At 57.2% G+C, this 27,984-nt stretch overlaps 2 protein-coding genes and 1 long non-coding RNA gene across 3 annotated transcripts; 1 reads left to right on the forward strand and 2 right to left on the reverse strand.

The window, feature by feature from the left end:
- Positions 1 to 1,693: 1,693 nt before the first annotated feature.
- LOC135175153 (uncharacterized) lies at positions 1,694 to 10,656 on the reverse strand. The gene is made up of 3 exons (XR_010302274.1): positions 10,459 to 10,656; positions 2,539 to 2,685; positions 1,694 to 2,034 (listed from the first exon to the last, which is right to left on the reverse strand). It is a non-coding gene; the product is annotated as an uncharacterized LOC135175153 (long non-coding RNA).
- LOC135175152 (calmodulin, striated muscle) lies at positions 3,323 to 4,814 on the forward strand. Its single transcript, XM_064142927.1, has one exon. It carries the CDS (start codon positions 4,363 to 4,365, stop codon positions 4,810 to 4,812), a length of 450 nt encoding a protein of 149 aa, XP_063998997.1. The 5' UTR covers positions 3,323 to 4,362; the 3' UTR covers positions 4,813 to 4,814.
- Positions 10,657 to 16,968: 6,312 nt separating the features above from the next.
- ASB13 (ankyrin repeat and SOCS box containing 13) lies at positions 16,969 to 27,574 on the reverse strand. Its single transcript, XM_064142757.1, has 6 exons — positions 27,476 to 27,574; positions 25,756 to 25,943; positions 24,051 to 24,201; positions 21,518 to 21,652; positions 20,437 to 20,628; positions 16,969 to 19,373 (listed from the first exon to the last, which is right to left on the reverse strand). Exons 1-6 carry the CDS (start codon positions 27,516 to 27,518, stop codon positions 19,246 to 19,248), a joined length of 837 nt encoding a protein of 278 aa, XP_063998827.1. The 5' UTR covers positions 27,519 to 27,574; the 3' UTR covers positions 16,969 to 19,245.
- Between the last annotated feature and the right edge of the window lie 410 nt (positions 27,575 to 27,984).

The following is a 27,984-nucleotide window of genomic DNA, read 5'->3' on the forward strand; positions in this document are numbered from 1 at the left end:
CCAAGATGCTGAGAGGGCTGCAGCAGCTCTGCTCTGAGGACAGGCTGAGAGAGTTGGGGCTGTGCAGCCTGGAGAAGAGAAGGCTTGGAGGAGACCTTGGAGTGGCCTTCCAGTATCTGAAGGAGGCTCCAGGCAGGCTGGGGAGGGACTATTGACAAGGTCCTGTAGTGACAGGAGGAGGGGGAATGGGTTTAAAGTGGCAGAGGGGAGATTGAAACTGGATGTTAGGAAAGAGTTCTTTGCAGTGAGGGTGGTGAGACACAGGCACAGGCTGAGGGTGGTGAGACACAGGCACGGGTTGAGGGTGGTGAGACACAGGCACAGGTTGAGGGTGGTGAGACACTGGCACAGGCTGAGGGTGGTGAGACACTGGCACAGGTTGCCCAAGGAGGTGGTGGAGCACAGAATCACCCAACGTGATGGAAGAGCTCTTTATCCATCTGGTGCTCCACCCCTCAAACCCATGTGTCACCAGCCTGGAGACCAGGCTGTGGTGTGGGACAGTGTCAGAGGCCTTGCTCAGGTCCAGCTCAATGCCATCAGTTGCTCACCTGTTGTGACCTGTTCCTAGAAGGCCACCAGCTTTGTCAGGCAGGAGCTGCCCTGGGTGCAGCCATGCTGGTTGTGGGCAATCACCTCTTCACTGTTCTCCTGTCTCAGTGGTGCCTCCAGGAGGATCTGCTCCATGACCTTACCAGCACAGAGCTGAGCCTGCCTGGCCTGGCCTTCCCTGGTGTCTCCTTCCTGCCTTTATAGAAAGTGGGAGCTGTGTTTGCCCTTTTGCAGCCGTTGAGGGCTGCCCCAGGCTGCCAGGACTTCTGGAACAGGACAGAGAGAGGCTCAGCAGCCACCTGGCAGCGCTGGGCTTGGGCAGTTTGAACCTACTGATCCTGAGAGCCTCTTCCAGGCACAGCGATGCTGTGATGCCACCTGCAAAACACCGTGGGAGGCTCTGGCATCGGCCTCTTGCACTCTCCTCTGCTGAACCATTGACCTCTCCAGCTCCAGCTGGAGCCATCCTGGGCACACTGGCTGCCAAAGCAGCTATCAGGCTGTGGCTGTGTGCTCCTGCCACCCACCGCGGTGGCCTCGCTGCTTTCCCACGCTGCCCCCCAGCCCATCCCAGGTGCTGTAAATAGGACTCAGACATTAGCCACAGGACTTTATGGGCCACCAGGCAGTTTTATGAGGTTAATTAGCCTGCCATGCTAATGAGGCTGCAGTTAATCAAGGGCTGGATTGACCTTCTCCCAGTGACTGCTGCAAACATGAGAGGAGATGAATGCTGCTGCTGAGGACATGGATCATAGGATCATAGAGTCAGGCAGGGTTGGAATGGAGCACAAGGAGCAGCCAGTTCCAGCCCCCCCTGCCATACCCAGGGACACCCTACCCTAGAGCAGGCTGCACACAGCCTCAGCCAGCCTGGCCTCAAACACCTCCAGCCATGGGGCCTCAACCACCTCCCTGGGCAACCCATTCCAGCCTCTCACCACTCTCCTGCTCAACAACTTCCTCCTCACCTCCAGCTTTGCTCCATTCCCCCCACTCCTGCCACTCCCTGACAGCCTCAGGATGGTGATGGGAAGGTGATGCAGAGGTGATAGGTGCTGGCAGCTGGCTCTGGTGATGGGGAGGTCATGGGTGCTGACCATGAGTGGATGGGTGGCTGGCAAGGCAGTTAGGTGAATGGATGAACACATTAATGGATGGAGAGGAATGGACACTTGGTGGTGTAAATGGATAAATGGACACTTGGACATACAAATAGCCCTCATTATCCTCTGTTTCTGAGCCTTCCTTTACTCCCTGTTGTAAGAGATGAGCAAAATTGAAAGCAAGCCATTACAACAGTGTGCTGGTCATGGGGAGGTAATGGTGAGATGATGGGTGCTGGTGATGAGAAGGTCACGAGTGCTGACAATGCTGCTGGTCATAGGTACTCATGATGGGGAGATGATGAGGTGCTGGGTGCTGAGAATGGTGCTCGTCATGGCTGGGTGGCAGCTGCTCATCATGGGGAAGTGGTGAGTGCTGGCAATAAAGTCATGGAAGAGAATCATAGAATCAACCAGGTTGGAAGAGAGCTCCAAGCTCAGCCAGTCCAACCTAGCACCCAGCCCTGGCCAAGCAACCAGACCATGGCACTAAGTGCCTCAGCCAGGCTTGGCTTCAACACCTCTAAGGACGGTGACTCCACCACCTCCCTGGGCAGCCCATTCCAATGCCAATCACTCTCTCTGACAACAACTTCCTCCTAACATCCAGCCTAGACCTCCCCTGCCACAACTTGAGACTGTGTCCCCTTCTTCTGTTGCTGCTTGCCTGGCAGCAGAGCCCAACCCCACCTGGCTACAGCCTCCCTGCAGGCAGCTGCAGACAGCAGCGAAGAAACAATGAGAAAGCAAAGCCCTCAGCAGCTGTCAGAGCTGCCCAGGATGGAGCCACCCCTTCATCCTTGACAAAATGACCCAGGAGCTCCTCACCCACCCCACCATGATGGACCCCAAACAACTCCCCCATAGCTTGACCCAATACCTGAATCCTCCAGAGTTCACTGCCACTCAGTCATCTGTTGGTGTTTACTTCTCCTGGCTGGGTTCAAGCCAGCTCCTCCTGCCCTTGGCTCCTTCCTCAGCTGCCTATGGGCTCTTTCAGGGCTATTTTGACTCCATCTCATTACACCTGGAGCAGAACAGCAAGCGTGGGCAATTAGACAACTAAGGAGCAGCTCATTGCACAAGAGCAGCTTCCAGGACCTCCCCTCCCCGAAACAGAGCAGTGCTGGCGTCTCACCAGACAGGTTCCTGCTCCCTCCCTGCAACTGCCACCTTCTACAAGCCCCAGGTGTTCTCCACATGAGCTTTTCCTGGAGACAACGATCCCCTCCCACACTTTATTCCACCTGCAGGCCCCATTATCCTTGTTTCTCCTCAGCTGTCCCATGGCTTGGCTTCTGTACTGCAGCCTTCTAGCCAAACACTGCAGCTCTCATTCCTCACTGGGGTAAACTGGTGCAGTTCTGCTCTGGCTGAGAAAAATCAACCTGCCTTCTGCTGTGGAGCTTGGCCATCTGGGGACATCAGCTGGTGAAGGCAGAGAGGAAGGAGGGATGGGTAGTTGGAAGGGTAGGGGGATGGGTGGCGATGTAAAGGCGTGGGGGGGACAAACTGATGCAAGGACAGAGGGTTGGAAGGAGGGAGGGATCATTGGGCAACTGGATGGATGGACAGATAGATGGGTGGATAGACAGATGGATGAATGGGTAGATAGACAGATGGATGGGTAGATGGAAGATACCGCGGTTGGGTGGATGGATGTACATGGGGTGGTTGCACATAGCGGTGATGGATGCACGGATGGACTGTTAGGTGGGTGGGTGGACACAGATCGTTAGGTGGCTGGGTGGGTAGAAAGGCAGTTGGGTAGATGCATGCATGGATAGATGAGCAGACTGATGGACAGAGTGATGGGCAGAAGGTAGTGAGACCAGGTGGATGGACGGACAGTTGGACAGAGATGTAGCCCACATCATCTTTGGTTCCTGGACCTTCCTGTTGCCTCTTGTTTGCAGAGATGAGTAAAACTGAAAGCAAACCATTACAACAGGGTTAACCCTCCCTCAGCCCCCAGGGTTTACCCCTGACTAACCAAGGCAGGACCCATGACACAACCCAATTGATGATCACCACCACATCAGCTGCCCTGGGGGAGGGCTGTGGAGCTATTCCCAGGGAGGCCGGAAAAGGTCTCAAGGCTGATTCAGATCTCCACCAGCTTCAAGCAGCCAGGATCTGTCTCGACCTGCACCAGGGAGCCCTCCCTCAGCAGCTTTGACATGTTGCCAGCATCAAGGTGATGGCCCTGGGGCTGAGGAGAGTTGGGAGGGGGCCACCTCTCTTAACCTCTTCATGCGGGGCTGGAAAGCTATGCACAGCTCCATCATCCCCCACACACCTTCCCCCCGTGCCCAGAACTGCCTTAAAGGAGCCAAAATCGGCGTCTCTCATCCCACCCCTCCCCAAAGCCACTGCTCTGCTGCAAACCACAGCTCAACCCCCTTAATTAGGGGCTCCATGCCGAGCTGGCCCCGTGCAACGCCAGCAGCAGGGCAAGCTGGGACAGCAGCCAAGGTGGCCCAAGGAGGCCAGAGGTCACCCTTCTTCTCCGGCACCCCAACGCTCCCCTTCCCGCTGAACCCTTTCAGCTGACCCTGTGGCTCAACCTCTCCTTCATGCCTCGAGTCCTTCCTCCTCCTCCTCATCCAGGGAGAGGCAGGTGGGAGGGAGGAGGCCTGCTCCGCGCCTCCCCGGCGGCGAGCGCGGCGTGCCGGGGCAGAGCCGCGTGCGAGCAGGGAGCGCCATGGCCGAGCGCCTGTCGGAGGAGCAGATCGCGGAGTTCAAGGAGGCTTTCTCCCTCTTCGACCGGGACGGAGATGGTTGCATCACCACCAAGGAGCTGGGCACCGTCATGCGCTCCCTGGGCCAAAACCCCACCGAGGCGGAGCTGCGGGGCATGGTGGGGGAGCTGGACGCCGACGGCAGCGGCACCGTCGACTTCCCCGAGTTCCTCTCGCTGATGGCGAGGAAGATGAGGGACACGGACAGCGAGGAGGAGATCCGCGAGGCCTTCCGCGTCTTCGACAAGGACGGCAACGGCTACATCAGCGCGGCGGAGCTGCGGCACGTCATGACCAACCTGGGCGAGAAGCTGACGGACGAGGAGGTGGACGAGATGATCAAAGAGGCCGACGGCGACAGCGACGGCCAGGTCAACTACGAGGAGTTCGTCAGGATCATGACGGAGAAGTGAGGCTCCCGACGCGCGCAGCCCGCAGGTAACCGGCGGGGATGTGGCGTCCAGGCCACCCGAGCGGCCAGGGGAAATCCCTCACTGTGAGGTCCACCCTGCCCCTTGCTATGACCTCCCCCCCATCTCACCCCGGCCAAGATCATAGAATCAGTCAGGGTTGGAAGGGAGCACAAGGAGCAGCCAGTGCCAACCCCCCTGCCATGCCCAGGGACACCCTACCCTAGAGCAGGCTGCACACAGCCTCAGCCAGCCTGGCCTCAAACACCTCCAGGGATGGGGCCCTGATCTTGCACGTCTCCCATTATGACTCCTGCCCTGCAGCTCTGGCTGGTGGCTGGGTTCAAAGCCAATCCGTGTTTGCTGTGCTCTTCTCAACTGGCTCCTTCCTTTCTTCATAGGGAGCAGCGATCTTGGTGGTCCCTCAGCCCCTCCACCCTCTACGACCTTCTCTCCACCATCCCAGGCTGGGAAATCTGCTTTACACCCAGCTGAAGGGTCAGCAGCCAGCATCTACATCAGCTGTGGGCACCCCTGCCTGGCAGGATGGGGCTTTGGGGTCACAGACAAACGTGGAGCATCCTTCTCTTGTTTGTAGAGGTCTCAGTGGCCACCACACGTGTGTCCCCCTCCCCAGCACTGTGACAAGCCCAATAAAGAAATGCCCTTCCTCCCTCCCCCCTCCCTCCCACCATCTCCTAGTGGTTTCCAGTTCTTCCTCTGGCTTCTCTTTGGGATCCTTGCTGGAAAAAAAAACAGCATAGGGAATCAGTCAGGGTTGGAAGGGACCACAGGGATTATCTAGTGCCAACCCCCCTGCCATGGCCAGGGACACCCTACCTAGATCACAGAGTAAATCAGGGTCAGAAGGGACCACAGGGATTATCTAGTGCCAACCCCCCTGCCATGGCCAGGGACACCCTACCTAGATCACAGAATCAATCAGGGTCAGAAGGGACCACAGGGATTATCTAGTGCCAACCCCCCTGCCATGGCCAGGGACACCCTACCTTACCTCCACCCCCTGCCCCAAGTCACCAAGGTGGGTGCACCATAACTAGTGTCCAGCCCCACACCACTCCCACCCTCTTCCTTCCCATTCTTCTTCCCTACAAACTGGACAAATGTCCCTTGGGGATGCTGGGCACCGCCCCCACGGGTGATGGCCATGCCCACCCCAGAGCCTCATCGCCTTTGGGGTCTGCCCAGCTGCACCTGCAAGGTGTTGGGTGCCCTTTTCTTAACCCCCACGAGCTGAAGCTGGCAGCTGGATGCCAGCCTGATCGCTATCCCAGAGATAAGCGGAGCAGGAGCCACCTCTCCTGGCCCTGCTCCACTCCGTCGTGCTCCCCATGACTCAGTTTCCCCTGCACAAAGAAGGTGAAACCCAACTGCAGGATCCTCTCACCCCAGGCTGGGAGGGAGGGGGGGGCTGAAGGAAGATGAATCATGAGGGATGCAATTAGTGCTCAGTCCCTAACGAGCCAACAGGAAGGCTCAGCGCTGGTTCAGGGAGGACGTCGCAGCTTCGCTGATGTTCAAAGCCACCACAAGGCCCCCACCTTCACCCCCCCACCCCCTCCCCCACCTCCAGCTCGTGGCTGGAAGCTTTGGCAATGCCAATTGTTTTCCCAGCGCCGGGAAAAACCAGGCAGGTGTCTGCATGCCAGGGCTGAGCACGCCCACGCTCGCTCCACCCCAGGCATGGCCTTCAGCCCAGCACCCAGCACCCTCACCACGTGCTGGCACACCCAACCCACCTGCAGCTGAGAGCTCACCCCCAAGGTGAGAGCAGGGGCAAAGAAAGTCCCAAACCCAGCACAAGTAGGCAAAGGAAGAGATCACTCCAGACCATTGGCCCCAAAGTGGCCAAACTTAGAATCAAAGAATCAGTCAGGGCTGGAAGGGAGCACAAGGAGCAGCCAGTGCCAACCCCCCTGCCATGCCCAGGGACACCCTACCCTAGAGCAGGCTGCACACAGCCTCAGCCAGCCTGGCCTCAAACACCTCCAGCCATGGGGCCTCAACCACCTCCCTGGGCAACCCATTCCAGCCTCTCACCACTCTCCTGCTCAACAACTTCCTCCTCACCTCCAGCCTCACTCTCCCCACCTCCACCTTTGCTCCATTCCCCCCACTCCTGCCACTCCCTCACAGCCTCAAAAGTCCCTCCCCAGCTTTTCTGGAGCCCCCTTCAGATCCTGGCAGGCCACAAGAAGGTCCCCTGGGAGCCTCCTCTGCTGCAGCCTGCACAGCCCCAACTCTTTCAGGCTGTGCTCACAGCAGAGCTGCTGCAGCCTCTCAGCATCCTCCTGGCCCTGCTCTGGACACTCTCCAGCATCTCCACAGCTCTCTTGTCCCAGGGGCTCCAGAGCTGGATGCAGGACTCCAGCTGGGGTCTCAGCAGAGCACAGCACAGCAGAGGGGCAGAATCCCCTCCCTGGCCCTGCTGGCCACACTGCTGCTGCTGCAGCCCAGGCTCTGCTTGGCTTTCTGGGCTGCAAGTGCACACTGCTGGCTCCTGCTGAGCTTCTCCTCCAGCAGCACCCCCAAGTGCCTCTCCTCAGGGCTGCTCTCCAGCCTGGCACTGCCCAGCCTGCATTGGTGCTTGGCATTGCCTCGACCCAGCTGCAGGACCTTGCCCTTGGTCTTGTTGAACCTCCTGAGCTTGGCTTGTGCCCACCTCTGCAGCCTGCCCAGGTGCCTCTGGCTGGATCCCTGCCCTCCACATTCCTAAACTGGTGATTATTTATCCACACCACTTTTGGTCCCAGACCTCTTCCCTGTATTTTTAGGTTTGACCTTTTCTCCTGCTATTCTGGGACTGTTTAGTGACTGCAGATTGTTGTGAGTTGTTTGTTTTTGTTTTTCACACCACTTAGTCCCGAACTGTTGTTTCTTAATGATGGCCTTCAAGAGGAGGTTGTACTCCAGCCAGAAACACTGCACCTGCACCTCCAGCAGCAGTGGAACTGGCCCAAAGAACGTTCAGCTGTGATTTGCACCAGAGATGTTTGCCCATTTTCCATCAGGAGGAAGTTCTTTGCTACAAGGGTGGTGGAATGATGGAAGAAAGGGACACAGCCTCAAGTTGTGCCAGAGGAGGTCTAGGCTGGATGTCAGGAGGAAGTTGTTGTCAGAGAGAGTGATTGGCATTGGAATGGGCTGCCCAGGGAGGTGGTGGAGTGGCTGTGGCTGGAGGTGTCACAGCCAAGCCTGGCTGAGGCACTTAGTGCCATGGTCTGGTTGCTTGGCCAGGGCTGGGTGCTAGGTTGGGCTGGCTGAGCTTGGAGCTCTCTTCCAACCTGGCTCATTCTTTGATTCATCATCCCCATGGTGGGGGAGGGCCTGAGCTGCTTCTCCTTCTGTGCTGCTGAACCAGCCACAATTTTTTCCCCATTTATCCCTTTTCTTCCCCAGTCCCAACCCCCTGCCATGCCCAGGGACACCCTACCCTAGAGCAGGCTGCACACAGCCTCAGCCAGCCTGGCCTCAAACACCTCCCTGGGCAACCCCTGCCAGCCTCTCACCACTCTCATGGTGCTGTCTCTGCTCTTCCATGCCAGCCAGTTTGATGAGCCCCAGCTGCAAGGAGCAGGACACCTCCTCAGCCCCCCCTCCCCAGCTCACATCCTTGGAGCTCCCCAGGCTCAAGGCAAAGCCTCAGGAGACTTTGTGATGTGCTGAGGCTCCTCATGGGGCCGATGAGAGCCTCCAGCTGCCACCACCCCTCACAGGGCTGCTCTCTCCAGCACCCAGGGTGGGCAGAAGGGCTCCAGCCCGGCTGGCTGGTGGGGGATTAAATCAGACAGGGTCTTAGCAGGCACCAGGAGATCTTCCTGGATGTCTGAAGGGAGCCTGAGTCCCTCGGGAGCCAGACGAGGACCTTCAGCAGCCGCAGGGCAGCCAAGGCGGTGCCCACCACAGTGCCCATCACGGTGCCCATCACGGTGCCCATCAGCCTCCAGACGCTACAGCCCAGGGCGCAGCGCCGCGAGTTTGGGCTGCCGCAGCCCCGCAGGGGTTAACTGCAACCGGAGCTGCTGCTGCTCCCATCCCCGCAGCGCATTCATAGCTCCATGACCTCAGCCCCCACGCACGCAGCAGCGCCCCGCGCCCGCCGCCCGCCCCACGCAGCCCTGCGCAGCACAGCCCGCGGGGGCCGGGGGGCTCCTGCCCCCAGCAGCCAGCCAGGGCACACACGGGGGGCTCCTGCCCCCAGCAGCCAGCCAGGGCACACACGGGGGGCTCCTGCCCCCAGCAGCCAGCCAGGGCACAAGCGGGGGGCTCCTGCCCCCAGCCAGGGCACACGCGGGGGGCTCCTGTCCCCAGCAGCCAGCCAGGGCACACACGGGGGGCTCCTGCCCCCAGCAGCCAGCCAGGGCACACACGGGGGGCTCCTGCCCCCAGCAGCCAGCCAGGGCACACACGGGGGGCTCCTGCCCCCAGCAGCCAGCCAGGGCACACACGGGGGGCTCCTGCCCCCAGCAGCCAGCCAGGGCACAAGCGGGGGGCTCCTGCCCCCAGCAGCCAGCCAGGGCACACACGGGGGGCTCCTGCCCCCAGCAGCCAGCCAGGGCACACACGGGGGGCTCCTGCCTCCAGCAGCCAGCCAGGGCACACACGGGGGGCTCCTGCCCCCAGCCAGGGCACACACGGGGGGCTCCTGCCTCCAGCAGCCAGCCAGGGCACACACGGGGGGCTCCTGCCCCCAGCCAGGGCACACACGGGGGGCTCCTGCCTCCAGCAGCCAGCCAGGGCACACACGGGGGGCTCCTGCCCCCAGCCAGGGCACACACGGGGGGCTCCTGCCCCCAGCCAGGGCACACACGGGGGGCTCCTGCCCCCAGCCCCCAGCCAGGGCACACACGGGGGGCTCCTGCCTCCAGCAGCCAGCCAGGGCACACACGGGGGGCTCCTGCCCCCAGCCAGGGCACACACGGGGGGCTCCTGCCCCCAGCCCCCAGCCAGGGCACACACGGGGGGCGCCTGCCCCCAGCCCCCAGCCAGGGCACACACGGGGGGCTCCTGCCCCCAGCCCCCAGCCAGGGCACACACGGGGGGCTCCTGCCCCCAGCCAGGGCACACACGGGGGGCTCCTGCCCCCAGCCCCCAGCCAGGGCACACACGGGGGGCTCCTGCCCCCAGCCCCCAGCCAGGGCACACACGGGGGGCTCCTGCCCCCAGCCCCCAGCCAGGGCACACACGGGGGGCTCCTGCCCCCAGCCGCCAGCCAGGGCACACACGGGGGGCTCCTGCCCCCAGCCCCCAGCAGCCAGCCAGGGCACACACGAGGGGCTCCTGCCCCACCCAGCCACAGCCACTGCAACCACTCACAGGACATTGGGGTGCTCCTGTCCCACCCAGCCACAGCCATTGCAACCACTCACAGGACATTGGGGGGCTCCTGTCCCACCCAGCCACAGCCATTGCAACCACTCACAGGACATTGGGGGGCTCCTGTCCCACCCAGCCACAGCCATTGCAGCCACTCACAGGACATTGGGGGGCTCCTGTCCCACCCAGCCACAGCCATTGCAACCACTCACAGGACATTGGGGGGCTCCTGTCCCATCCAGCCACAGCAACCACTCACAGGACACTGAGGGGCTCCTGTCCCACCCAGCCACAGCCACTGCAACCACTCACAGGACATTGGGGGGCTCCTGCTCCTCCTCTGGGGGTCTTCTGCTCCACCTAACCACAGCCACTGGGAACCACTCACAGGATCTTGGGGGTCTTCTGCTTCTCCTCTGGGGGGGGGGGTCTTCTGCTCCACCTAACCACAGCCCACCAGAGCCCAGCTGGAGGGGATCTGAGATCTGCCCCTCCTTGTAACCACAGCCCACTAGAGCCCAGCTGGAGGGGATCTGGGATCTGCCCCTCCTTGTAACCACAGCCCACTAGAGCCCAGCTGGAGGGGATCTGGGATCTGCCCCTCCTTGTAACCACAGCCCACTAGAGCCCAGCTGGAGGGGATCTGAGATCTGCCCCTCCTTGTAACCACAGCCCACTAGAGCCCAGCTGGAGGGGATCTGAGATCTGCCCCTCCTTGTAACCACAGCCCACTAGAGCCCAGCTGGAGGGGATTTGGGGGTTTCCCCATGTAAGCATAGCCAAGCTAGAGGAGTTTTTGGGGTCTTCTCTCTCTTTTGGGATAAGAGCTCCATAACTCACCCCTGGAGAGAAGCAACCAATAACTCCATCTCCTACATCCATCTCCACAGCTTTAGAGCCCAACACCTTCTCCTCTTTCACAGCTTAAGAGACTCCACTCAGTTTCCCACTTTGCTCCATTCTAAACCCAAATCAACCCTCAGACAAGGTGATTGGTGATGACCAAAACCAAAATGAGCCTGGGCAAAGCCCAAAAGAAGGCAGCAAGCTCAGGAGGTTCAACAAGGGCAAGGGCAAGGTCCTGCAGCTGGGTCGAGGCAATGCCAAGCACCAATGCAGGCTGGGCAGTGCCAGGCTGGAGAGCAGCCCTGAGGGGGAGAGGCACTTGGGGGTGCTGCTGGAGGAGAAGCTCAGCAGGAGCCAGCAGTGTGCACTTGCAGCCCAGAAAGCCAAGCAGAGCCTGGGCTGCAGCAGCAGCAGTGTGGCCAGCAGGGCCAGGGAGGGGATTCTGCCCCTCTGCTGTGCTCTGCTGAGACCCCAGCTGGAGTCCTGCATCCAGCTCTGGAGCCCCTGGGACAAGAGGGCTGTGGAGATGCTGGAGAGTGTCCAGAGCAGGGCCAGGAGGATGCTGAGAGGCTGCAGCAGCTCTGCTGTGAGCACAGACTGAAAGAGTTGGGGCTGTGCAGGCTGCAGCAGAGGAAGCTCCCAGGTGACTTTCTTGTGGCCTGCCAGGATCTGAAGGGGGCTCCAGAAAAGCTGGGGAGGGACTTTTGAGGCTGTGAGGGAGTGGCAGGAGTGGGGGGAATGGAGCAAAGCTGGAGGTGGGGAGAGTGAGAGTGGAGGTGAGGAGGAAGTTGTTGAGCAGGAGAGTGCTGGATGTGTTCCTGTGTGATCCGGTCTAGGAGATCCTGCTCTAGCTGAGGGCAGGGAGGGTTGGACTGGGATGCACTTCCGAGGTGCCTTCCAGCCGCTGAGATGCTGCGACTCTGCGATCTTGGTGTGTCCCCCGCGTTAAGGTGGTCACCACCCACGGGAAACTGCCTAGGCACGTTTGGTGGAGCAGCATTTCCAAAGCTTTTTTTCCCAGGATTGATCTTCTTTTTCCTGCAAAGCGATGGGAGGTGCAGGCGGGGCTGGTCCCAGGCAGCCTTCCCGGCTCGTAGCGGGGGGGAGCAGCACCGCCAAGCGGCACCGCACGGGGCAAGAGGCTCCCCGCAGCCGCAGCGGCCGCAGAACACAGAAGAGGCACAGGAGAAGCACAAAACGCATCAGAAGCACAGAAACATCCAGGTTGGAAAAGCTCCTCAGGACCACCGAGCCACTCCTCCCCAGACCTGTTCTCCAGACCCTTCACCATCTTCACTGCCCATCTCGGTCCTGCTCCAGCCCCTCAGTGTCCTTTTTTGAAGTGAGAAACAGAGTCAGACTCAGATGAAACCTTTCAGAGCTGGTTTTAATCACAGAGAAGACTCCAGCACGTCCACATGTGCCCAGATCTCACCTCCATGGCACGCTAGGAACCATTCCAAAGCAGACAATCAGAGATACAAATACCCAACAGAGCCTTCACAGAGTTCCAAAGTGAGGCCAACCCTCTCTGAGCCTGATGTCTCAGCACCTAAACCCAGAGAAGCTCCAAGATATCACAGTTAGAGGGCACCTACCACACCACAAGCTGCATCTAGGCTGGTGGGAGGAAAAGTTGAGTTAGTCTGGGGGCACTTTTTGGCAGGACACTTGGTCCCTGGTGGCACAGAAGGAGGAGAGCCTGCAGTTATCTAACAGCACAGGGAAATGTGAAGGTGCCAGGTAGAAGCAGTGAAGGTTTCCAGAGGTCCTAAGAGATCAGTAGGGTTTTCCAGTCAGTAGGGAACCCCCCAGATGAGTTTACCTCCCCAGCTCCTGCTCAACCTGCTGGGAAGAAGCTCCAGAGAGGAGTGGCAGTGCTGGTGGAGAGCAAGCTCACCATGAGCCAGGAATGCACTCCTGTGATCAAGAAGGCAAATGATCTCCTGGGGTGCACAAAGAAGAGTGTGGACAGCAGGTCCAGCAATGCTCTTCTCCCATTATGCTCTGCCCTGGTGAGGCCACAGCTGGAGAACTGGGTCCAGTTCAAGAGAGACAGAGAACTACTGCAAAGTCCAGTGAAGGCCACGAGGCTACTGAGGGGCCTGGAGCATCTCTGTGAGGAGGAAAGGCTGAGAGCCCTGGGGCTGTTGAGCCTGGAGAAGAGCAGCCCCAGAGATGATCTGATCAATGCTCAGTAAGAGCTGAAGGGTGGGGCGCAAGAGGATGAAGCCAGACTCTTGTCAGTGGTGCCCAGTGACAGGACAAGGGACCATGAGCACCAGCTGGAACCCAGGAGGTTCCTCTGTGAGGAAGGGAAAAGTTGCCTGGGAGGATACTGGAGCCCTGGAGCAGGCTGCCCAGAGAAGTTGCTGAGTCTCCATATCTGGAAGGATTCCAAACCCACCTGGACATTGTGACCCTGGGCAAGCTGCTGTGGGTGACCCTGCTTTAGCAGAAAGGTTGGACTGGATGATCTCCAGAGGTTGCCTCCAACCCTCCACTATGCTGGGATGCTCTGGCTCTCTGACAGGCACCATCCTCTTGCAAGTGCCTGCAAGATCACTTGTTCCCCCTGGAGGAAGAAGGGAAGTGATGAACAGGGTGATGAAAGCTCAGGTACTACTCAAGTACATCAGTGCTTGTAGCTCTATTTTAAGTCAAGAGGTGCACTTCATGCTGCTGCTTGCTCTAAACATGATGCAACCACTGCATTACTCATCTTTAGTTGATACCTTCCAGAGGACAGTGAAGCCTTTGTTTGCTGCTGCTAAGGTTAGAGCAGCTCTTGGGGTTTCCTTTCCTATCCAAAGCCCCCTGCAGATGTTTGCACTCAAACAATGCCCTCTTTGTGCTTAGCACCTTTCCTTCTCCACTTCTTCTTCATGCAGAAACTTGGAGAGCTGCAACCAAGAGCACAAATGCCTCCTTCATGCACAGAGGGGAAGGGTGGCTCCTCTCCACCTCATCCAGGGAAAGCAACTGGTCTTACAAGGAGTTAATTCTTCAGCACCCCGAGGTTGTCCTCCAAGCTTTTGGTTTCAGTCACACCTTGCTTCGTTCTGGACAAGCTTCACAAAGCTGGAGAAAAGCTGCTCCAACCAAACATCTTGCTCATGGAGCTGACCTTCAGAAGCCAGCAGCACCCAGGAGCAAGGCTGAGTGTCCAAATGGTGGATTTGAAGTGGGGCAGGGGAGACTTTTAGATTGGCCATTAGGAAGAAGCTCCTTACCACAATGGTGGTGAAAACACTGCAACAGGTTGCCCAGAGAGGCTGTGGATGCCTCATCTCTGGAAATGTTTAAGGCTGGATGATGCTTTGAGCAACCTGGACTAGTGGGAGGTGTCCCTCTCCACAGCAGGGGGGGTTGGAGCTAGCTCATAGAATCATAGAATCAAGCAGTTAGAAGAGACCTCCAAGCTCAGCCAGCCCAACCTAGCACCCAGCCCTGGCCAAGCAACCAGCCCATGGCACTAATTGCCCCATCCAGGCTTGGCTTCAACACCTCCAGGGATGGCAACTCCACCACCTCCCTGGGCAGCCCATTCCAATGGCAAACAAAACCAGTGCAACATTCTGGCTTCTCTTAATCCCAGAGTCACAAGGTGGCAAGGGTTGAAAGAGACCTCTGGATACCATCCACTTAACTCCCCTGCTAAAGCAGGCTGCCCAGGATCACAGTGTCCAGTGGTATATTTAAGGTCCCTGCCAACTCAAGCCATTCTATGCTTCTCAGGGATGAAAGCAAAGGCCTGGGCTCCCCCAAAGCAATGTGTGGAGAAAGCTGGTGGAGAAAGCCCCAGGAGAGGACAGGTGGCCTGAAATGCTCAGCTGGGTTTGCAGTTCCAGGAGGATGGGAAGGGGATGGGTGAAAGCAAGACTGGCCTGGTGGGTTTGGGTTTGTTTGCATTGGATTCCTGCCCTGATGTGAGGTTTGGATGAACAGAGTGAAGGAAGTCAAGTAACAGCCTGAACCTGAGGTATAAATAAAGCAGAGGGTGTAACCCAAACAGTCACTGGAGGAGTTTCACTTCACAACCCCGTGAGTCAGTCTCCTTCATCCCAAACAGCTCCCAGACTCTTCACAAAGCACTGGGTGCTTTGGCTGTTTTGGAGGCAGCTGCAGGACTGCAGCCTGAGTTCTGGGCTCCCCAGTTCAGGAGAGACAGGGAACGACTGGAGAGAGTTCAGAGGAGGCTCCAAAGATGCTGAGGGGCCTGGAGCATCTCTGTGAGGAGGAAAGGCTGAGGGCCCTGGGGCTGATGAGCTTGGGGGAGAGCAGCCTCAGAGGGGATCTGATCAATGCTTAGCAAGGGCTAAAGGAGCTGTGAGGGGCAAGAGGATGTGGGGCACTCTTGCCTGTGGTGCACAGCAACAGGACAAAGGCCAAGGGGCACAAACTAGAACCCAAGAGATTCCATCAGGTGAAACTTCTTGGCTGTGAGGGTGCTGCAGCCCTGGAGCAGGCTGCCCTGAGAGGCTGTGGAGTCTCCTTCTCTGGAGAGATTCCAAACCCACCTGGACACTGTGATCCGGGGCATCCTGCTGTGGCTGAGCCTGCTTTAGCAGGGGAGTTAAGTGGATGATATCCAGAGGTCCCTTTCAACCCTTGCCACATTGTGACTCAGGGATTCTGGGATTAAGAGAAGCCAAAATGTTGCACTGGTTTAATTTGGCATCTCCTTTGCCTTTGCTGTTGAGCTGTAAAACACAATAGCTCAGAAGATGCCTCAGTACTACCACACAGCAGGGAGCTGCTCAGGGGTTGTTTTCCAGCTTGGATCGGTGCTGGGCCCAGTCCTGGTCAATGTCTTTATGGATGATCTGGACCAGGGGATTGAGTCCAGCATCAGTAGGTTTGCAGATGACAGCAAGCTAGGAGCAGTGTGGAGCTGTTGGAGGGTAGCAGAGCCCTGCAGAGGGACCTGGCCAGGCTGGATGGGTGGGCAGAGGCCAAGGGGATGAGATTGAACAAGGCAAAAGTGCAGGGTTCTGCACTTTGGCCACAACAACCCCAAGCAGGACTGCAGGCTGGGGCCAGAGTGGCTGAGAGCAGCCAGGCAGAGAGGGCCCTGGGGGTGCTGGCAGAGAGGAGCTGAAGCTGAGGCAGCAGTGCCCAGGTGGCCAAGAGAGCCAATGGCATCCTGGGCTGGCTCAGGAGCAGTGTGGGCAGCAGGACAAGGGAGGTTCTTGTGCCCCTGTGCTCAGCACTGCTCAGGCCACCCCTGGAGTGCTGTGTCCAGCTCTGGGCTCCTCCATTGCAGAGATGTTGCAGTACTGGAAGGTGTCCACAGGAGGGCGACAAAGCTGTGAGGGGCCTGGAGCAGAGCCCTGTGAGGAGAGGCTGAGGGAGCTGGGGGGGTGCAGCCTGCAGCAGAGAAGGCTCAGGGCAGACCTCATTGCTGTCTGCAGCTGCCTGCAGGGAGGCTGTAGCCAGGTGGGGTTGGGCTCTGCTGCCAGGCAAGCAGCAACAGAACAAGGGGACACAGCCTGAAGCTGTGCCAGGGGAGGTCTGGGCTGGATGTTGTTAGGAAGTTGTTGTCAGAGAGAGTGATTGGCATTGGAATGGGCTGCCCAGGAAGGTGGTGGAGTCACTGTGGCTTGGAGGTGTTGAAGCCAAGCCTGGCTGGGGCACTTAGTGTCATGTTCTGGGTGTTTGGCCAGGGCTGGGTGCTAGGTTGGACTGGCTGAGCTTGGAGCTCTCTTTCAACCTGCTTGATTCCATTCTATTCTAGTTTGATCTCAGAGGACTTTCCCTGCAGCACTTCTCCCTCCAGACATGGCTGTACCAAGAGGATGCCTTAAGAAAATGGCTGCTGGATGAGTCTGGATATTGCCAACAAGAAAGAGGAGCTTAACCATGAGAAGGTCCTCTGTGGATACATGTGTTGGTCTGTAGGACCTCTTAAAAACAACCAACCCAACTTTAGGACCTACCAGAGAGGTGACTTAAAAGAGAGGAACAAAATCAAGATACCAGGAAGAGGAACTTGTTGCTTTATTCTTGGTTGGCTGAGGAACCTTTAAACATTGGAAACTTCACCATTTTGCTATGTCAGCAGCTTAGGCAAGTGACCCACCAAGGGATGTGAACCAAGAGGGGTGGATTTCACCCCCAGGCCACCACCTTCCCAATACATATTTGTCTGTAGGGACATGCAGGTCGGGCAGGGGAAGCTCTTCTTGAAAGACACAAGACAAAACCTTTACCCTGTCTGTCACTGGGAGGAATCCCCACAATAAACATCTTTAGGGCTTCCCTGAGCTTCTTGGTTACTTCACATTTCTGATATTGCAGAGACAAACATCAGGATTATAAAGAGACAAAGCTCCAAAGAGCAGGACCCCCCAACTTTATTCTCTCCATCTCCTTAGGGTACGCCAGAGCAAAAGAAAAACAACCACAAAGGGGTGAGGGGGAACAAATCCAAGTGAAAATCAGAGAGCAAAGTGGTGTGCTGGTCACCATGAAAAGTGCATTCAGTTCCACTTCAGCTCTTAAGCCCTGGGCTTAAGCTCTTTGCCTACTCCCTGCTGAGGCTGAGCTCCACGGTGCTGGCTGGAGGGGCACGAGGTCTTGCCAGGCAAGTAACTGCTCATCCTCAGTTGTTAGTTCACAGCATGAAGGATGGTTGAGAGCCCTGAGTTAGCTTGATGTCACATCAGACAGTGGATTCTGGAACCTTTGCTGTCATGCAGAGGAGGAATTTGCTCTTATCGTGGTGCTGTGAGTTGCCATGGGGGGCACCAGGGAGCTCTGTCCCCTTAGAACCACCTAATGCTGTAGGTCACTGCCTTCAGACAACAGTCACCACCTTCAGACAATAGGGCACTGCCTTCAGACCAGACCCAATGTCTCATCTGGAGGGCAGGTGATAATTTTGGCTCTGCTCATGCCAATGTCACCCTGAAGGTGCCAAAGGGACAAAGCCACAGTTGGACCTGCCAAAAGATTCGAGCACAGTACTCATCAGCACACAACTCAGGGCTGGCTCCAGCTGCCAACCTCTGGAGAGGCTCCAGCAGGGAGAGAAACTCAAGAGTGGGAAAAATCAACCCAAACATCTCAAAACCCTGAGGCAGAGCCCAGGCCTTCTATTGCCTTTCATGTGTGGGTTCACACCAGAGGGATCTGCTGGACCATGACACGAGGGACACGGCCTCGATGTGCTACATCATTGGGCAGCAGCACTGCCACCTATTGCACATAAAACCAACAGAGTGGCCACAGTGGCTCAGAGGAAAGTGGAGAAACAGTGTTTGGGACCAGCCATCTGGAGGGAAGCATTCTGGGATGTGCAGAGAGATCTGCTTCCTGCTTAGGCTTGCAAATGGGACACAGTGATAGATCACAGGCTCACAGGATGTTAGGGGCTGGAAGGGACCCAAAGAGATCATCCAGTCCTGCTGGAGCAGGACAATACTATCTAATAGACCACAGAGGAACACATCCAGACAGGCCTTGAATGTCTCCAGGGATGGAGACTCCACAACCTCTCTGGGAAGCCTGTGCCAGTGCTCTGTGACCTCCTAGAGGAACCCTACAGTAAGAGCTGGCTCAGACTCAGCAAGGAAAGAGCACAGGCAAAGTCAACCCTGATCTGGCAGCAGCTTGTCCTCACTGCTGGTGTTGAGCCAAAGCCAGCTGATGTTCCTGCTGCAGTGCCTCTAACTAGTCCTGAGCTTGCTGGAGACTGAACCTGCCTCCAGCAGGTCTCTCGAGCTTGGCATTAGGCAGCGCTCACTCAAATGATGAACAAAGGCCTGGGAGCTCCCACTGCAAAGACACAAATGTCCATATCTGAAGGTGTCACCTCCAAGTCCCTTTGCAGCCAGAGCAGGCAGGTGCTCCTGAGGCACACTGTACCATCTAAAAACAGGAGAGATGAATCATGCCTCCAGGAGTATCTATTTCTCTTCACTGACAGCAAAGGAAACTTGGCTAGCTTAATGGAAACGCCTTGCAGCCAGAGACAGGTAAAATTAGGCAGGATTAATCCTGCTCAAAGAGCAAGGGCTACAGCCTTGACCAACAGATGACCCCAGGAGAGGTGACACCTTCCTGACAACACATCTTGTGAGCCCGTGGAGAAGAGGAAGTGCTGCCTCAGAAACAAACTATTTACACCAGGCTGCTTAAATTACAATTAGCTTAAATTAAAGGTAGAGCTAGGGGAAGGGTGGGGGGAGGTAGAAGATAAAAGAGACAAATACTTCATGGTGCAGGAGCCAAAGGTCACCTTCAGCCCAGTCAGTTGTAGGAGAGGTACTGGATGAGTCGTGGGGGCATGTTGAGCTTGGCGATCTTCTCCAGTGCTCGCTGCCCCGCAGCCTTCCTCACTGTCACTCTGCACAGCTGGGAGAGGCTCAGAGGGGTTTCTAGAGCAAGGAAAGAGCAGTCACACACTCAGAGTGCTTTGGGATGGAAGAGACACAGAATCAGAGAACCAGGCAGGGTTGGAAGGGAGCACAAGGAGCAGCCAGTTCCAACCCCCCTGCCATGCCCAGGGACACCCTACCCTAGAGCAGGCTGCACACAGCCTCAGCCAGCCTGGCCTCAAACACCTCCAGCCATGGGGCCTCAACCACCTCCCTGGGCAATCCCTGCCAGCCTCTCACCACTCTCCTGCTCAACAACTTCCTCCTCACTTCCAGCCTCACTCTCCCCACCTCCAGCTTTGCTCCATTCCCCCCACTCCTGCCACTCCCTCACAGCCTCAAAAGTCCCTCCCCAGCTTTTTTGGAGCCCCCTTCAGATCCTGGAAGGCCACAAGAAGGTCACCTGGGAGCCTCCTCTGCTGCAGCCTGCACAGCCCCAACTCTTTCAGGCTGTGCTCACAGCAGAGCTGCTGCAGCCTCTGAGCATCCTCCTGGCCCTGCTCTGGACACTCTCCAGCATCTCCACAGCCCTCTTGTCCCAGGGGCTCCAGAGCTGGATGCAGGACTCCAGCTGGGGTCTCAGCAGAGCACAGCAGAAGGGCAGAATCCCCTCCCTGGCCCTGCTGGCCACACTGCTGCTGCTGCAGCCCAGGCTCTGCTTGGCTTTCTGGGCTGCAAGTGCACACTGCTGGCTCCTGCTGAGCTTCTCCTCCAGCAGCACCCCCAAGTGCCTCTGCTCAGGGCTGCTCTCCAGCCTGGCACTGCCCAGCCTGGATTTGTGTTGGCATTGCCTCGACTCAGCTGCAGGACCTTGCCCTTGGCCTTGTTGACCCTCCTGAGCTTGGCTTGTGCCCACCTCTGCAGCCTGCCCAGGTGCCTCTGGCTGGATCCCTGCCCTCCAGCCTGGCTGCTGCAGCACACAGCTTGGTGTGGGCAGCAAACCTGCTGAGGCTGCACTGTTTATCAGGGTCTGTTGTGAGAGGACAAGGAGAGGCTTGGGTGAGCTGGGGGTGTGCAGCCAGTGGAGCTGGCAGTCACAGCATTCCTGCTCCATCTCACTTACTTTCATAGTACTCAAAGCACTTTGCTGTGGGGCTGCTGCTCCAGGTGTAGTCCGACGGCTTCTTCCCTCGGTTGTCCCTGGCATAAATGTTGCCCCCAAACTCAATCAGCATCTCCACCAGGTCTACATTCTTCACCTTTGCTGCATGGTGGAGAGCTGTCTCATGCAGTTTAGCAGCATTCACATTTGCCCCTGTGACCAGAGAGAAAAACAAACCTGTCCATGAGAGCCTTACTTGACCCAAAGGTAAGAAGAGGTTTGACTGGAGGAAAAAATCAATGAGAAGCCAAAACAAGATCCAAACCAAACAGCACAAAGAGGAAACCAAACTGATGAATGAGTTCTGGGTGCTGGTAAATCAAGAGTTTTCTTCTCTGGCTTCATGTTTTCCCTGCAGAGAAGGGGTTTTAGTCCATCTCACCAGGTAAATAAGCTGCTGAGCGTCCAGCTGAGGATTGCCGTCTGGATCTGTGCTGCCCTAAGCCAGCCAAGAGCCCTTCCCAGTCACCCCAGTGGAGTGTTCCCACCCAAGGCCAACAGTGACACTTTTGTTCCCTGTTTTAACTGAAGTAGCCCAGCTCCTGGAGATGTGGCAGCTCAACATCTGCAGCAGCAATTGGCACTTAGTACCATGGTCTGGTTGACTGGCCAGGGCTGGGTGCTAGGTTGGACTGAATGAGCTTGGAGGTCTCTTCCAACCTGATTGATTCTGTGATTCTAAGGGCTGATGGTTTTGAACTAAAAGAGAGAGATTTAGACTGCAGAGAAGGAAGAAATGTCTTAGACTGAGGGTGGTGAGACCCCTGACCATGTTGCCCAGACAGGTGGTAGATGCCCCATCCCTGGAAGCTCTCCAGGTCAGGTTGTTTGGGTCTCTGAGCAACCTGCTCTAGTTGCACATGCCCATGCTGGCTGCAGGGGGTTGGAGTGGATGACCCTCAGAGGTCCCCAAACCATCCTCTGACTCTGTATCATGCTGTGAAGGAACAAACTCTTTGACCAAAGAACACTTCTGCAGAGCATCAAGGGAAACACGGCACACAGCCACCACTACCTCCTGCCCACCCTATGGCTGCCATACCTGCTTTGAGCAGCAGCTTTGCACAGTCCAGGTGCTCCCTGGCACAGGCCACATGCAGAGGAGTCCCAAAGTGGCAGTCATGAGCCTCCAAGTTCGCGCCCACGTCGATGAGGAGCTGCACACACTCTGAGCTACCTTTAGATGGGGAAGATGAAGTCAGAGGAAAGAAAGCAGGTCAGAATGGAGCAGGTGGCCTGCTGAGAGCAGCCTGACCCAAAACCAGCCTGCTCTAGCAGGGGAGGCTGCACTAGGTGATCTTCAGAGGTCACTTCCACCATCTACCCTTCTGTAACAGTTGGGATGAAGGCTACAGAAGGGACTTTCTACCAGGGCTTAGTTGTGACAGGATGAGGAGGAATGGATTGAAGGTAGAGGAGGGCAGATTTAGCCTGGATATCAGGAAGAAATTCTGTACAGTGAGGGTGGTGAGACACTGGAACAGGTTGGCCAGGGAGGTCATGGGTACCCCCTCCCTGGAGGTGTTCAAGGCCAGGTTGGAGGAGGCCTTGAGCAACCTGCTCTGGTGGAAGGTGTCCCTGCCTATGGCAGGGGAGGTTGGAACTGGATGAGCTTTAAGACCCCTTCCAACCCAACCCATTCTGTGAAAACAGAAATGCTTGTGAGACCACACAGGACACTGTAGGGCCAGGACACCAAAGTAAGTGACATCTGCATGGCACTCAGCTAGAGCCAACAACCCTCACAGGGAGTTAGGTCAAACTCTCTCCAGTACAGCATGTGACAAGAAGAGTGAAGGGGATGAGAGAAGAGGAAAGCCAGCTTGAAAAGAGGAAACTGAAGCACAACATGATGGAGAGATCATCTAACAGGGACATTATTGCTGTCACAACTCCCATTTGCTAGTTGTGAGGGGCACCTAAGGGGACTGGAGTTGTTCAGTCTGGAGAAAAGGAGGCTCAGGGCAAACCCTTTAGCTCTCTGCAACTCCCAGGAAAGAGGCTGCAGCCAGGTGGGGGTTGGTCTCTTCTGCCAAGAAAGATGTGACAAGAAAAGGCCTGAGGTTGCACCAAAGGAGATTGAGGTTAGAACAATTCCTTCCCCAAAAGGGTTGTCAAGCCCTGGAGAAGGAGTCCCAGGGCAGCAGTGGAGTGCCCATCCCTGGAGGAGTTTCAGAGCCTTGTGTATGTGGTGCTGAGGGACATGGTTTGGAGGTGACTTGGCAGTGCTGGGTTAATGGTTGGGCTCAGTAACCTCAGAGGTGTCTGCAACCAGAATGATCCTGTGATTCTGCCCAGGGTCTCCTGCTGTGATGTCCATGCAAGTAGAAGGTCAGGGGAGCAATCACTCTTAACCTTCTGCTGCTCCTCCTCCTCTCTGCTGCTGTCACACCTTGCTCCTCCTCCACAACCCAGATTCAAACATCAGAACGTGCTTGAGTAGAGCACTGGGGAGCACAGAGCAGCTGACACACACCAGCTAGGACATTATTTTGGTCCCTGCAGGTTTCTCTTGTCTCCTGTTCAAACCTTGCAGCTGGAAAAGGCCATAAAAGGGGCAAGCAGCAATGCTGCTCACCCATCCCTGACACACTCTTCTCACTGGACAGCCTCCTCCAGCAGCTCTGAACAATCATGAGGGAGCCTAGCACAGGACTCCATGGTTAAGATGGTCTCAGGTCTTAATCAGAGCAATTTATAACCACTGAGCCACAGAATTATTTTGGTTGGAAGAGACTTCCAAGACCATCCAAGTCCAACCATTAACCCAGCACTGCCAGGTCACCACTGAACCATGTTCCTCAGCACCATATCTACATGGCTTCTCAAGCCCTCCAGGGAGGGAAACTCCATCACTTCCATGGGCAGGCTGGTCCAGGGCTTCAGAAACCTTCTGGGGAAGAAATTGCTCCTCATGTCCAACCTAAACCTCCCCTGGGACAACCTGAGGCCATTTTCTCTTGTCTTGTTCCTTGGGAGAAGAGACAAAGTTCCACCTGGCTCTAACCTCCTTTAGGGTTGCTGTAGAGTGAGAAGGTGCCCTCTGAGCATCCTCTTCTGCAGGCTGAGCAACCCCAGTTCCCTCACCTTACAATTTCTTCCATCTCAACTTGAATCAGAGGGAAAAAATGCAAACATCTTTCTGCCTGTAAGAACAAAGCTCTGAGTTTGGGTCAAGGTTTTCCAATGGAGCATTAAGAAGTTGCCCTCTTATCTGCCTGACATCATTTCCCATGTCAGTCACATGAGATAAAAGCCCCCACCACTAGTGACAGCTGCCAACTGGATGTGGCACCAATCACCACCACTCTCTGGGCCCAGTTCTTGACCCATTTCAGAGTGAATCTGTCCATGCCAGGAAGGCTGTAGATGCTCCCTCCCTGGAGGTGTTTAAGGCCAGGTTAGACAAGGTCTTGAGCAACCTGGTCCAGGAGAAGGTGTCCCTGCCCATGGCAAGAGGGTTGGAACTGGGATGATCTTTAAGGTCCCTTCCAACCCAACCCATTTTGTGACTCTCTAACTTTTAACCTTTAGGTTGAAAGAAGCACACAAAGATAAGACCATGTGGGCTTTACCATTCATGCAGGCTTCGTGGAGAGGAGATGCTGTGTAGAGGGGAGGGTTCACCTTGGCCCCATGGGACAGCAGCACTTTGACACACTCTATGCTACCCGAGGCACAGGCGTCGCAGAGCGGAGTGCTGCCATCAATGTTCCTGGCGTCCACCTGCAAGGGAGGACAAAGAGGTTAAGTACCTGCAGGCTGCTCTGGCAGCACCCTCTGAGCTGTGCTTTCACAGAATCATTTTGGTTGCAAGAGATCCTGAAGATCATCAAGTCCAATGGTTAGCCCATCACTGCCAGGTCACCACTAAACCGTGTCCCTCATCTACACATCTACATCTGAAATCCTTCCAGGGATGGGGACTCCACCACTGCTCTAGGCACCCGGCTCGAGGGCTTGACAACCCCCAAGGGGAAGAAATTGTTCCTCAAGTCCAACTTAAAGCTCTCCTGGGGCAACTTCAGGCCATTTTCTCTTGTCCTCTTGCTTGTTCTTTGGGAGAAGAGAGCAAACGTGACCTGGCTCCAGTCTCCTTTCAGGGAGAAGGTCTCCCCTCAGCCTCCTTTGCTCCAGGCTGAACAACCCCAGGTCTCTCAGCTGCTCCTCACAAGCCTCTCAACCATCTTCACTGTCCTTCTCTCTGGACGTCCTCTAGCACATCTATGTCCTTCTTGGAGTGAGGAGCCCAAAGCTGAAGTGAGTACTGATGTGGCCTCACTAGTGCCCAGTCCAGCAGGACAATCTCTTTCCCACTCCTGCTAGCTGAAGACATCTGTGCTCACTTCAAAGGGGCTGAACGAGAGGACCTCTTAAAGGTCATCACAGACTTAACGAGATTGGAAGTGACCTCTGGGATCATTGAGTCCAACCCATCACCTATCAACCTTCCAATTAACTAAACCATGGCACTAAGTGCCTCATCCAGCCTCCTTTTAAACACCTCCAGGCACGGTGACTCCACCACCTCCCTGGGCAGCCCATTCCAATGCCAATCACTCTCTCTGCCAGGAACTTCCTAACAACATCCAGCCTAGACCTGCCCTGGCACAGCTTCAGGCTGTGTCCCCTTGTTCTGTTGCTGCTTGCCTGGCAGCAGAGCCCAACCCCCCTGGCTACAGCCTCCCTGCAGGCAGCTGCAGGCAGCAATGAGCTCTGCCCTGAGCCTCCTCTGCTGCAGGCTGCACACCCCCAGCTCCCTCAGCCTCTCCTCACAGGGCTCTGCTCCAGGCCCCTCACAGCTTTGTCGCCCTCCTGTGGACACCTTCCAGTACTGCAACATCTCTCTTGAATTCAGGAGCCCATCCAACACCTCAACATCTCTCTTGAATTCAGGAGCCCATCCAACACCTCAACATGTCTCTTGAATTCAGGAGCCCATCCAACACCTCAACATCTCTCTTGAATTCAGGAGCCCATCCAACACCTCAACATCTCTCCTGAATTCAGGAGCCCATCCAACACCTCAACATCTCTCTTGAATTCAGGAGCCCATCCAACACCTCAACATCTCTCCTGAATTCAGGAGCCCAGAACTGGACACAGTACTCAAGGTGTAGCCTGCCCCTGCTGAGCACAGGGGCAGGATAACTTCCCTGGTCCCTCCAACCCAAAACACTCGGCGCGTCTATGCTTCTAGAGCTAGATGGGGAACAATCCAGATCTCAGAAACAAACTTCAGACATGAGACTCCCAGCTGGATCAGAGCCCAGGGCACACCTGTGCCCCTGCAGCCAGCAGGAGCTCGACACACTGCGTCTGTCCCCGCAGGCTGGCCTCGTGCAGCGGGGTGATGGAGTCGTAGGTGACGGCGTTGACGCAAGCTCCGCTCTCTATCAGCTGCTGCAGCTGCAGGGTCTCACCCCTCCGGGCTGCTTCATGCACTGGTGTTCGATCAGCCCAGAAGCCTAGAGAGGAAAAGAAAGGTCCAAGTAATAACAGCACAAATCAGAGGATCACAGACTCCACCACCTCCCTGGGCAGCCTGTTCCAACGCTGCACCACTCCTGTGGGCAAGAAATGTCCCCCAGAATCTAACCTTGGAGCCCTCCTTGTGTAACTTGAGGCCATTTCTTCTTGTCCTGTCACTTATAGAATCAAGCAGGTTGTGAGAGAGCTCCAAGCTCAGCCAGTCCAACCTAGCACCCAGCCCTGGCCAATCACCCAGACCATAGAAACATAGAACCAAACAGGTTGGGAGAGACCTCCAAGCTCAGCCAGTCCAACCTAGCACCCAGCCCTGACCAATCAACCAGACCATAGAAACATAGAACCAAACAGGTTGGGAGAGACCTCCAAGCTCAGCCAGTCCAACCTAGCACCCAGCCCTGGCCAATCAACCAGACCATAGAAACATAGAACCAAACAGGTTGGGAGAGACCTCCAAGCTCAGCCAGTCCAACCTAGCACCCAGCCCTGGCCAACCAACCAGATCATCCTGCACGCCCCCCAAAAACATCCTAAACCATCCAGGCCACATCTAAACCAACTGCTCACCTCCAAACCATCCAGGCCATACCTGCCCACACCTAAACCAATGCAGAATCACAGAATGATAGAAGCATGGAATGGTTTAGGGACCTCAAGGATCAGCCAGTTCCAAACTGCTGCCATAGGCAGGGACACCTCCCACTAGAACAGGTCACTCAGGGCCTCATCCAACTTGGCTTTGAACACCTCCAGGGAGGTTGTGGAGCACAGAATCACCCAATGTGATCTTTGATCACATTGGGTGATTCTGTGCTCCACAACCTCCCTGGGCAACCTGTGCCAGTGTCTCACCATCCTCAACCTGTGCCAGTGTCTCACCACCCTCTATATCCACAGCTCTAAACCATCCATCTCGATTTAAACACTTCAGTCCACCCCACAAACATCCTGCTCACCCCCAAAACCAAACCACCCACCCCTACACCCATCCTGCCCACCCCAAACCCACCCTGATCACCCTAAACCCAGCCTGCCCATCCCTACACCCATCCTGCTCACCCCAAACCCACCCTGATCACCCTAAACCCAGCCTGCCCATCCCTACACCCATCCTGCTCACCCCAAACCCACCCTGATCACCCTAAACCCAGCCTGCCCATCCCTACACCCATCCTGCTCACCCCAAACCCACCCTGATCACCCTAAACCCAGCCTGCCCGCCCCTACACCCATCCTGCCCACTCTGGAACCATCCTGCCCACCCCAAACCCACCCTGATCACCCTAAACCCAGCCTGCCCGCCCCAAAACAACGCTGCCAACACCTAAACCATCCATCCCACCCCTGAGCCGCCCTGCCCGGTTCTAAGCCGTCTCGGCCACCCCCAAACCCACCGTGCCCACCCCGCACCACCCTGCCCGCTCCAAACCACGCCGCTCCCCCCGCCGCCGCCGCGCTCCCGGCGCAGATCGGCCCAGCCCCTGCCCACGGCGCTGCTGCCGCCACGCACCGATCTCGCCGCGCAGGGAGCTGCTGCTGATGGGGCTCTCCATGGCCCGGGCCCGCCGGGGGCCCCGCTCGGCTCCCGCTGCGCCGCCCGCCGGCTCCGGCCTCCGCCGCGCCCGCTCCGCCTCCCGCTCCGCCTCCCGCTCCGCGGCTCCGGCCGCGCTGGGCGCCGGGAGCTGTAGTGCGGGGCCAGGGCTGCGGGCGCCGGGGGCGCTGCGGGCGCCGGGGGCGCTGCGGGCGCCGGGGGCGCTGCGGGCGCCGGGGGCGCTGCGGGCGCCGGGGGCGCTGCGGGCGCCGGGGGCGCTGCGGGCGCCGGGGGCGCTGCGGGCGCCGGGGAGGGGGGCGCTGGGGGCACTGCGGTGTGCCAGGAGGGGCACTGCTGGCCACGGGGAGGGGGGCGCTGGGGGCACTGGGGTGTGCCAGGAGGGGTACTGCTGGCCATGGGGAGGGGGAGACTGGGAGCACTGGGGTGTGCCAGGACGGGGTACTGCTGGCCATGGGGAGAGGGAGACT

The sequence above is a fragment of the Pogoniulus pusillus genome, chromosome 4, assembly GCF_015220805.1.
Source record: "Pogoniulus pusillus isolate bPogPus1 chromosome 4, bPogPus1.pri, whole genome shotgun sequence".
Lineage (NCBI taxonomy): Eukaryota > Metazoa > Chordata > Aves > Piciformes > Lybiidae > Pogoniulus > Pogoniulus pusillus.

What these genes read in the sequence shown, in the direction of transcription:
- LOC135175152 (XM_064142927.1), top strand. Translation starts at nt 4,363, where the DNA reads ATGGCCGAGCGCCTGTCGGAGGAGCAGATCGCGGAGTTCAAGGAGGCT.
- ASB13 (XM_064142757.1), bottom strand. Translation starts at nt 27,518, where the DNA reads ATGGAGAGCCCCATCAGCAGCAGCTCCCTGCGCGGCGAGATCG. An exon ending in CCACGAAGCCTGCATGAATG is followed by an intron (nt 21,653 to 24,050) that starts GTAAAGCCCACA and finishes CCCCATCTAAAG; the next exon opens with GTAGCTCAGAGTGTGTGCAG. An exon ending in AAAGCTGCTGCTCAAAGCAG is followed by an intron (nt 20,629 to 21,517) that starts GTATGGCAGCCA and finishes CTCTGGTCACAG; the next exon opens with GGGCAAATGTGAATGCTGCT.